Raw genomic sequence first — 11051 nt, 5'->3', positions numbered from 1 at the left:
TAATCATTTTCCTGTTAAGTGAAATCAGCATACTTATAGAAAGAAACGAAAGTCTTCAAGGACCTCATTCAGTTACTTTTTATTTACTTGTGAGGTCTCATTTAATCTGCGGGATTTAAAATAAATGAAATTAGCCATGTGAAAAAGATGATATCAGCTTGGACTCCATTAGAGATGGGCCTAGGTCTTTAACACAATTTTATTCCACAACATAAAGATTGCTTGTGTGCATCAGAGGAGGTATCCATTTTAAAGCTATGGCTTGTATAGCATTAAAACTACAAAAGACAAGTTTATTTGCCTTTTAACTTTTTGAAAAACAAATAGGCCAAGGGATTCTACTGCCATAATATTAATTATTTGGTGCATATGGCTGTGAAGAACACAAACACAGTGCTGACACCAGTGGTTTTCAACCCTGCTTGTCCATTAGAATTATTCACTGATCTTAATAATCTCTCAATATTTGGGCTGCACACAGATCAATTACATCAAACTATGTGGAGTGGAGCCTAGGTATCAGTGGTTTAAAACGTCCCCCAGATGATTTTAGTATGCAGCTAAGGTTAAGATCCATGGTTCTAAATAAAGATTATATTTTCCTTTCCTGGAACCAGATGTCTCTTGGAATTACATCTTCAGCTGTGACAAGCAAATGAACATCTAGATACCATGGCAAGAAGAATGGCTGGAAATCCTGGGGATGTGAGTGTGGTTATCTTAAGTGATGGCAAAAATCACTGAGAAATTGTTTCTTTTAAAGATGGGAGGGTGAGAGTAGAAATCAGAGAAAGTTAAACTTTATCCTAGTATATACATATTTCAAATATTAACTACCCTGGTGAAAAGCCTGAAGTTTTCCTGCAAAACAGGTACAAAGCAAGGCTATCCCTTCTCATCACTCCCTTTCAACACTGTACTGGAAGACCTTGCTAATTCGGTAAGACAACAGAAGGAGACAAAATAGATACAGATTGGGAAGGAGGATATACAACTGTCACTTTCACAGGTAACATGATTATCAATGTAGAAAATCCAAAAAGAGTTGAGCAAAAAAACCCTCCTGGACTAATGAGATCACAGCAAGGTTGCAGGACACAAGGTCACAGTCCTCAAAGGTTAAATGCTTTTCTATATATCAGCACTGAACAAAGAGAATTTGACATTAAAACACAATACCACCAGCATGAGCAGCTCCCCAAAACAAACTACTTCAGTATAAAACTACCAAAATATACACAAGACCCATAGTAGGAAAACTACAAAACTCTGATATTAAAAGTCAGAGAATGAAATAAATGGAGAGATAGTCCATGTTCATGAATAGAAAGACTACATATTGTCAGGATGTCAATTCTTCCCACATAACTAAAGATTCAGAGCAATCCCCATCTAAATCCCAGAAAGTTATTTTATGGATATTGATAAACTGATTCTAAAGTTTATATGGCAAAATAAAAGGACCAGAAAGCCAACACAATGTTGAAGAAGAACAGAGTTGGAGGACTAATGCTACTCAACTTCAAGACTGGCTATAGTAATTAACTAAAGCTACAATAATCAAAAAACATAGTATTGGTGAAAGAATACAAAATAGGTCAATGCAACACAATAGCTTAGAAGTAGATGTACATACACATAGTCAACTGGTCTCTGACAAGAAGCAAAAGCAATCACTGGAGGAAAAATAGTCTCTTCAACAAGTGGTACTGGAACAACAGAACATGCACACACAAAAATAAGAATCCCTCTCTACCGAAGCTAATGGACTTTCCATTACTTACAGTTCACTCTCCCTGGACTGAGACATCTGGTATACAGCACCTAACCACTACTTTGTCCCTATTGAAAAGGAAGTTCATATTCTAACATACCCACTAAAGCCAAATATTCTTAAACTGAAAACACACTCGCTTAAGAGAAAAATATCTATGATTCCTTTGCCCAAATCGATCAGTGGTAAATAATCAAAAATATATTAGTGACCTCTTTTTCCATTACCTTGGAAACAGAATGGAATGAAATAAAAAAGTAACCCACATAGTTCACCAGCTAAAAGTTATTTAATTAATCAAGACTTGACTTCCACCAAGATGGAGGCGTAGGTGGAAACACTGTACCTTCTCCCACAACCAAGTTTGCATACAACGAAGGTTTAGTAAACCAAGACACAGCCAAAGAACAGAAACTTGAACTATACGGAAGTCCCACAAGAACGAACCGTTCAACCGGGACCTGTAAGAGGGGTGGAGCCAGCAGTGGAGCAGGGTGGGGCAGGAAAGATCCCCCGACCCTGGCGTGCAGGCAGCTGGGGTAGCAGTGCGGACCCAGTGAGGGTGCAGGGCAGGATGACCCTGGCAGATAAACCAGCAGAGGAGTGAGCAGTGAGACAGACCACACAGGACCCAGCAAGTGAACCCAGCGGTAGAGGACTGACTGCGGCTGCACATTCGTGCCCAGTGGGATGGAACGCATGGGCCCTGGTGACAGTGGCAGCTGAGGTGGCTGCGGCGGCAGCAGGAGGTGACAGATGGGACCGCCATTGCTTTCCTTTGACCCCGTCCCCACATACAGCATCACAACCCAGCAACTGAGTTGCCCAGCCCTGGTGAACACCTAGGGCTCCACTCCTCATACATAACAGGCACGAACAGTCCAAAATATGGCTCAAAAAGAACTCAAAGCCCCAGAGCTGATAACTCTAAGCAAAAAAGAAATAGCGAACCTCTCAGATGCACAGTTCAAAATACTGGTGATCAGGATGCTCACAGAACTGGTTGATTATAGTCACAAATTAGAGGAACATACGAAGGCTAAACTAATTGAAATGAAGGGAAATGCACAGGAAACCAATAGTGATGGAAAGGAACTGGGACTCAAATCAATGGAGTGGACCAGAAGGAACAATGAAACATCCAACCAGAAAAGAATGAAGAAACAAGAATTCAAAAAAATGAGGAGAGGCTTAGGAACCTCCAGGACATCTTTAAACATTCCAACATCCGAAATATAGGGGTACCAGAAGGGGATAAGAAACAGCCAAAAGTGGAAAACTTAGTTGAACGAAAAATAAAGGAGAATTTCCCCAATCTGGCAAAGGAAATAGACTTCCAGGAAATCCAGGAAACTCAGAGAGTCCCAAAGAAGTTGGACCCAAGAAGGAACACACCAAGGCACATCATAATTATATTACCCGAGATGAAAATGAAGGAGAGAATCCTAGAAGCAGCAAGAGATAAGGGGACAGTCACCTACAAAGGAGTACCCATCAGACTGTCAGCTGATTTCTCAAAAAAGACCTTACAGGCAAGAAGGGGCTGGAAAGAAGTATTCCAAGTCATGAAATCCAAAGACCTACATCCAAGATTGCTTTATCCAGCAAAGCTTTCTTTTAGAATGGAAGGACAGATAAAGTGCTTCTCAGATAAGATCAAATTCAAGGAGTTCATCATCACCAAGTCCTTATTATATGAAATGTTAAAGACACTTATCTAAGAAAAAGAAGATGAAAATATTAACAGTGAAAGGACAGCAAACTCACAGTTATCAACAACCACACCTAAAACAAAAGCAAACCAAGAGGACAGCTAGATCAGGAGTGGAACCATAGAAATGAAGAACATATGGAGGGTTAGCAACAGGGGAGTGGGAGGAGGAGAAGGGGGAGAAGGTACAGAAAATAGCATAGACAGTAGGTAGAAAATAGATAGGGGGAGGGCAAGAATAGTAGGGGAAATATAGGATCTAAAGAACTTGAGACACGTGGTCATAAACTAAAGGGGGGATGGTGGGTGAGGGGTGTGCAGGGTGGAGGGGAGTGAAGGGGGACTAGAACAACTGTTAATGGTATAATCAATAAAATATGTTAAAAAATAAAATAAAATAAAAAAATCAAGACTTGCCTTAGTCATCATTCACCCGCTTACTTTTAAAAATGTAGATTTTCTAATGCAGTAGTAGTATTAGAGAGTACATGACGTCACAGAAATCAATAGCTTAAATTTGTCATAAATTAAACTTTATGCATGAAAATTCAAATTATAAATAAAATAAAGATAAATAGGTTTTGCCCTGACTGGTGCAGCTCAGTTGGTTGGGTGTCAGCCCACAAAGCAAAAAGTTGCAGGTTTGATTCCTGGTCAGGGCATATGCCAAGGCTGCAGGTTCAGTCCCCAGTCAGGGCATGTGCTAAAGGCAACTGGTGGATGCTTTTCTCTCACATAGATGTTTCTCTTCTTTCTGTCTCTCCCTTCCTCACTTCCCAAGAATAAATTTAAAAAAATTTTTTTTAAAAAGATACATAGGTTTACAGATTTATTTTAGGCCTTATTAAAAAGAAAATTCTCAACTGAGGGCCAAGGTGGAGTTGTAGGTAGACACACTTTGCTTCCTCATGCAACCAAAAGGATAGCAACCAATTTAAAAACAAAAACAACCAGAACTGCCAGAAAATCAAACTGCACAGAAGTCCAGCAACTGAGGAGTTAAAGAAGAAACATTCATCCAGATTGATGCGCTGAGACAAAGAAATAAGGCCCAAATGAAAGAACTGATCAAGACTCCAGAAAAAAGAACTAAGTGATGAGGAGACAGACAATCTATCAGATGCAGAGTTCCAAACAGTAATAATCAGGATGCTCACAGAAAAGATTACATATGGTTGTAAAATAAAGGAAGACATGAAGGCTGCACAAAGTGAAATAAAGAAAAATATACAAGAAACCAACAGTGAAGGGAAGGAAATCGGGACTCAAATCAACAATTTGGAACAAAGGAAAAAATAAACATCCAATCAGAACAGAATGAAGAAACATGAATTCAAAAAAATGGGGAACCTCTAGGATAACCTTAATGTTCCAAAATCCAAATCATAGAGATGCCAGAAGGAGAAGAGGAAGAGCAACAAACTGAAAAGCTATTTGAAAATACAGTGAAGGAGAACATCCCCAGTCAGGCAAAGCAAATAGACTTGCAGGAAGTCCAGGGAGCTCAGAGAGTCCCAAAGAAATTGGATACAAGAAGAAGCACACCAAGACACATCATCATTAAGTTACCCAAGATTAAAGATAAGGAGAGAATCTTAGAAGCAGCAAGAGAAAAGGAGACAGTTATCTACAAAGGAATTCCCATAAAACTATTGGCTGATTTCTCAAAGAAACCTTGCAGGAAAGAAGGGGCTGGAAAGAAGTATTCCAAGTCATGAAAGGCAAGGACCTACATCCAAGATTTCTCTATCCAGCAAAGCTTCCATTTAGAATGGAAGGGGTGATAAAGCGATTCTCAGATAAGGTCAAGTTCAGGGAGTTCATCATCACCAAGACCTTATTATATGAAATATTAAAGGGACTTATCTAAGAAAAAGAAGATAGAAAATATGAACAGTGAAATGACAACAAATTCACAACTATCAACAACTGAACCTAAAAAACAAAAACAAACTAAGCAAACAACTAGAACAGGAACAGAATTACAGAAATGGAGATCACATGGAAGGTTGTCAGTGGGGATGGGGAGGGGGAGAATTAGGATAGGGAGGGGGAGAGGGAATAAGAAGCATAATTTGTAGGCACAAAATAGACAGAGGGAGGTTAAGAATAGTATAGGAAATGGAGAAGCCAAAGAACTTCTATGTATGACCCATGGACATGAACTAAGGCAGGAAATGCTGGAGGGAGGGTGGGTGCAGGGTGGAGGGGGATAAAGGGAAGAAAAATTGGACAACTATAATAGCACAATCAATAAAATATACTTGAAAAAATTATCCAAATGATCTAAAAAAATAACCTATAATTTTTAAAGGCTGCATACACAACCTATTAATAGCTACTTTTTGAAAAATAGGAAATATTCTTCAAAAACATAAAATAATTTATTGATATTAAATATCCCAAATAGGACAGCTAAAAATTAATATAAATTATATCAAATTAGAAATACTTGCTTCTTTTTCAGCTTCTTTAAATGCTATTTCTCTCTCCTTTACTCGCTGCATAAACTTCTTTTTCAATTCTTCTTCTTCCCTCTGGCAATGATCATAGAACTCCTGTCTTTTAGCTTCATAGATCTCTTGAAAACTAAAAAGGAATTTTTATTATTTCATAATGAAATGAAAATATAAATAAACCTGTAACATACATATTATATATTCAGTCCCATGTGAGAACATTTACTAATATTCTCCATGTATAGAAATGGAAATTTCTATATCATGAGATGTAAAAATGAGATAGGTACAATATTGAATGCAAGAGTATATAGAGAATATATATAAAGGGTACTGGAATTTTGAAAACAGTTGTGTCAGTGATTTATTGCTCCCACCACTTTTTATTATATCACACTTCTTCACATCTTTTCACAATAAAATTTGGGGGAAGCTCTGATTTATGAAGTTCTCAAAATAATTAAAAATAAAACCAGGTATCTTTCAAACTATGATTCATTTAAGACAACCAGTTCAATGTTGGTTGTCCTCAAAGTACCAAAACTAACATAGTTGTCATTCTTTTGCAGCACAAATCCTATTCCTCTTCACTACAGCTAAACACATGTGCCCGCTAACTATTTTCACTTGACTTCCATGACATTACGCTGCTGCTTTTCCTCTTTCCTCCATCCAGTCCTCAATATTCTTTTCATCCTTCTCAAAATTCTTTGCGAACCTTTGTCAGTCTCTGCTAATATTTGTCAATTTACTTCCTAAACTTCTCTTTTGGGTATACACTTTAATATATACACATATTGGATATACATATTTTCGCATATAAATGAGCCCTTGCATTATGTTGCTCTTACAAATGTTCTCTAAGTCTGAAGATGATTTGAAAGCAGTGTTCAGAATAAAGCAGAATACAGTTATTCTCATTCCCAACTAGTTGTATTTCATGACCTTAGGGGCTTTGTAAATCACCCATTAGTAAGATCTCTACTCACCTAACTGGCTGGTTGTCTGGACCCACATCAGTAAAGCCGATTTTCTGTAGCTTGAAGCACCTATAACGTTCATAGTGATGGGTGTGGGTTTGTTCTTTCAGGTCTTCTGTATTTGTACAAAGGAGCATATCCCGGAGCTTAACAAAGTCACAGTGATTTTCATTGTCCACTAGACAGAGAAATAATAAAACCACAACACGTTATCAATCCCTGGCACTCAGTAAGTTTTATTGAATAAATGTACACATGAAAAATATTTAAAACAAAGGCTAGGATGTCATTCTGATTAATAACTACAATTGTTTTAACTGTGTAACTATGATTATACAGTACATTCCAATTATAGATAGACTTTATTTATAGACCAGAAAATTTGCTTCAAATTTATAAGCCAAAGAATAAATATGAAATAGTTAAATAACATGTGTTATTAATATATGGTGTAAGTTTTCATTGATAATTATGTTAGCATTTTACAAACTACCCTCAAGGTATTTAACAAAGTGCTAACGAAGAATTAATATAATTTCAGTAAAGTAAATAGTTTCATTAAATTAAATTTTGCTAACATAAAGATTATTATATTGTACATGCATAAGTTATATTCTATTTATGTAAGACACTGATGAGACTGAATTAGTAATATTCAAAATAAATCAATACACTCACATGGCTCTCTCCTCTGTCTGTCACACCAGAAATCGAGCACAACTACTGTGTACCGTGTTCGACATTGTACCCAAATTTAATATTCATTAAAATATGTTCTCTTTAACTATGTTTCGTAAATTAAAAAATTTCTAATGTGTCAATTTAAAAACAACATTCAGAAACTATTATGGGTAGAGTTAATCCAATCCCCCATAACTAGTATTACAAGCATATTAACTAGACAATAAATAACTGGCTATTATAATATTCCAACTCATCATGGTGCTAGATAACTAATATGACTGTCTAGGTATAATCCAAAGGTAAATTATATTTCTTTATTTTTTTAAATAGTTTACCATTCTTTTTTCTTGTGACCACTTTTAAATGTTTTATAAATTGGTTAGTGCTTAATTTATGCAACATGTTTTAAAGGCCAATATTTAGGTTTCATTATGTACAAAGTTCTTTTGTTCAAAGCACTTTCCAGCATAAGGAGTTAATACGCAGCTGGAAAACTGGGATAAATGAGGAGGTTCTGTCCAGCCTCTGTGGATTTTTGCCTAAAGCACCATCCAACAAACTCCTATGAGAATAAATCATAATCAAGGTAAGAATGAGCCTAAATGGAACAGAATCTGTGTTCCTTATTAGTAACTGTTAATTTACTGTTTAGCAACAGTTGCCAATATTGGCTCAAATTAAAATGATATTTTGAGACTATGATAATGTACATATACTATATGTACAACATATGTATACAGACATAAATATATATATACAAATGCATGCAGATAACCAGTCCACAGCAAGCCTGCTTGCTATCATAATACTTACCTTGTAAAACTCCCCAAGGGTACTGTCGGCCTCTGACCACCCTTTTTCCAACTTTCACCTCATCTATACACCCCACTACAGCAAAAGGTAAATGTTTCTATAAAAGAAGAACAATTTTAATCATGTTCCCTTATACCAACACGGCATATGCTGTTATGGAAATAACACAGACAGGAATAATAAATTAAGCTTATTCAAACAAGGGATACACCCTGCCTTGGATTTTACTTGGCAGTAAATATGTGCAAACTGATTTCTGCGAGCATTAGTGTCAAGTCCTGAAAACCGTCTACTGAGTCGAATCTGAACCAAGGCATTATGCTGCAGGAAGTATTTACAAAGAGGAAAGATTTTTAGCAGACATATCATTTTCTCACATTATTTTTACCCTGAAATACAAAGATAATATCAAGAAAATAACGTACAAATCATGTTTACCTCTAGTACAAAGTTAAACTATGACAGTATTAAGATGAACTATAACTATAATAATTAGTTAATTATATAAAATATAAAGTATAGTGCTTCATATATATATATATATATATATATATATATATACACACATATTCATAGATGTATATACAAGAATTCTAAATACAATTAAAGGGTCATGTCAATTACTTGATAGTGAGAGTCAGGGGAAGTATCACAATATTGTGCAATTCCAAATCGGTTAGAGGGTAAATTCATGTTGAGTCTTCTTACCACAAAACAGGTGGGGACACAAGAAATCTTTGAGAAGTTTTGGCTATGTTTAAACCAAAATTGTGGTGATGGGTTACAGGTATTTGTATATGTCCACTCATCAAACTGTATACATTAAATATGTACAGTGTTTTTCATATAAATTATATCTTTAAAAGCTATTAAAATTGTTTACAGGTCAAGTAATTCCATTTTTTCATTCTTAATCATTAAAAAGGAGATTTAAAAAGTGAGATCAGGGTGGGTGATGTGTGGAGGTGGAAGACAGTGTGTGGGATAAGTGGAAATGGAAAAATACAATAAATGTGAACTATTAATAAGAAAATGAGATTTTATGACTTCCAGTCAAGATGGAGGTGTAGGTAGATACACTCACTGTGCCTCCTTTCACAACCAAAAGAAGGACAACAACACACTTAAAAGCAAAAACAACCAGAACTGCCAGAAAATTGTACTGTACGGAAGCCCAACAACCAAAAAGTTAAAGAAAAAACATTCATCCAGACCAGTAGGGGGGCGGAGATGGCTAGATGAGGCAGAGAGGACTTGCAGCAAGATGATGGCTGGCGGACCAGGTGGTGCCACATTTCTGTGAGGATAAACCAAGAGGAACACCTGGCGAGAGAGACAAACCAAGCAACCTAGGGTTCCAGTGTAGGGAAATAAAGCCTCACAACCTCTGACTGAAAAATCCTGTGAGGGTTGCAGTGGTGAGAAAAACTCCACTGGAGAGACCTACAGGGTCCTAGAACATACACAAACCCACCCACCCAGGATTAAGCATCAGTAGGGCCCAATTCACTGTGGGTAGTGGAGGAAGTGACTGAAAGCTGGCAGAGAGCTGAGCAAGTGTCATTGTTCCCTCTGATCTCTCCCCCACATACAGCACCGCAGTGTAGCAATGTGGGTTGCCCTACTGAATACCTAAGGCTCCACCTCTTACTATGTAACAGGTATGCTGAGACAAAAAAATATATATTGCCCAAATGAAAGAACAGATCAAAGCTCCGGAAAAAAAATACAACAAAGCAATGAAGAGACAGCCAACCCACCAGCTGCACAGTTTAAAACACTGGTAATCAGGATGCTCACAGAAATGTTTGAGTATGTGACAAAATAGAGGAAAAAGTGAAGGCTGTACAAAATGAAATAAAAGAAAGTGTACATGAAACCAGCAGTAAAGGGAAGGAAACCAGGACTCAAATCAATAATTTGGAACAAAAGGAAGAAATAAACATCCAACCAGATAAGAATGAAGAAACAAGAATTCAAAAAAACGAGGAGAGGCTTAGGAACCTCCAGGACAACTTTAAACATTCCAACATCCAAATCATATGGGTGCCAGAAGGAGAAGAGGAAGAGCAAAAAATTTAAAACTCATTTGAAAAATAATGAACGAGAACATCCTCAATCTGGCAAAGGAAATAGACATGCAAGTCCAGGAATCTCAGAGAGTCCCAAAGAAGTCAGACCCAAGGAAGCACACACCAAGGCACATCATAATTACATTACCCAGGACTTCCGCCAAGATGGAGGCATAGGTGGAAACACTGTGCCTTCTCCCACAACCAAGTTTGGATACAACAAAAGTTTTGGTGAACTACCACACATCCAGAAGCCAGAAAACCGAATTATACGGAAGTCCGACAGCTACGAACTGTTCAACGAGGACGGTAAGAGGCAGAACCAGCAGCAGAGCTGGGTCAGCCAGGGCAGATCTAGGAGCGCAGGCAGCCCGGACCTAGTCGGGGTGCGGAACAGACTGACCAAGGTCGCACACTCTCGCGCAGTGAGACGGACCACACAGGCCCCAGGGGGCAAACCCAGTGGTGGAGGGCTGACAGCGGTGGCACACCCGCGTGCCGAGGAGCGGGGCGCGTGGCCCTGGTGACGGTGGTGGCTGCGGTGCTGGTGGGGGTCGC

At 37.8% G+C, this 11051-nt stretch overlaps 1 protein-coding gene across 3 annotated transcripts in view; it reads right to left on the bottom strand.

The window, feature by feature from the left end:
* Positions 1-11051, bottom strand: part of SEPTIN14 (septin 14) — a 45154-nt gene that overhangs the window by 3420 nt on the left and 30683 nt on the right. For all 3 annotated transcript variants that reach the window (XM_037067721.1, XM_037067720.1, XM_037067722.1), the window contains 3 exons: positions 8422-8518; positions 6934-7102; positions 5942-6074 (listed from right to left, as the gene is read on the bottom strand). In XM_037067721.1, coding sequence (XP_036923616.1) covers positions 5942-6074; positions 6934-7102; positions 8422-8518 — 399 coding nt within the window. The remainder of the gene's footprint in view (positions 1-5941; positions 6075-6933; positions 7103-8421; positions 8519-11051) is intronic.

This window comes from Sturnira hondurensis, unplaced genomic scaffold, assembly GCF_014824575.4.
Source record: "Sturnira hondurensis isolate 20B ecotype Veracruz unplaced genomic scaffold, ASM1482457v3 Scaffold0017394, whole genome shotgun sequence".
Lineage (NCBI taxonomy): Eukaryota > Metazoa > Chordata > Mammalia > Chiroptera > Phyllostomidae > Sturnira > Sturnira hondurensis.
Note: the sequence above shows the minus strand (reverse complement) of the source record. Positions and strands in the feature narration are given on the sequence as shown.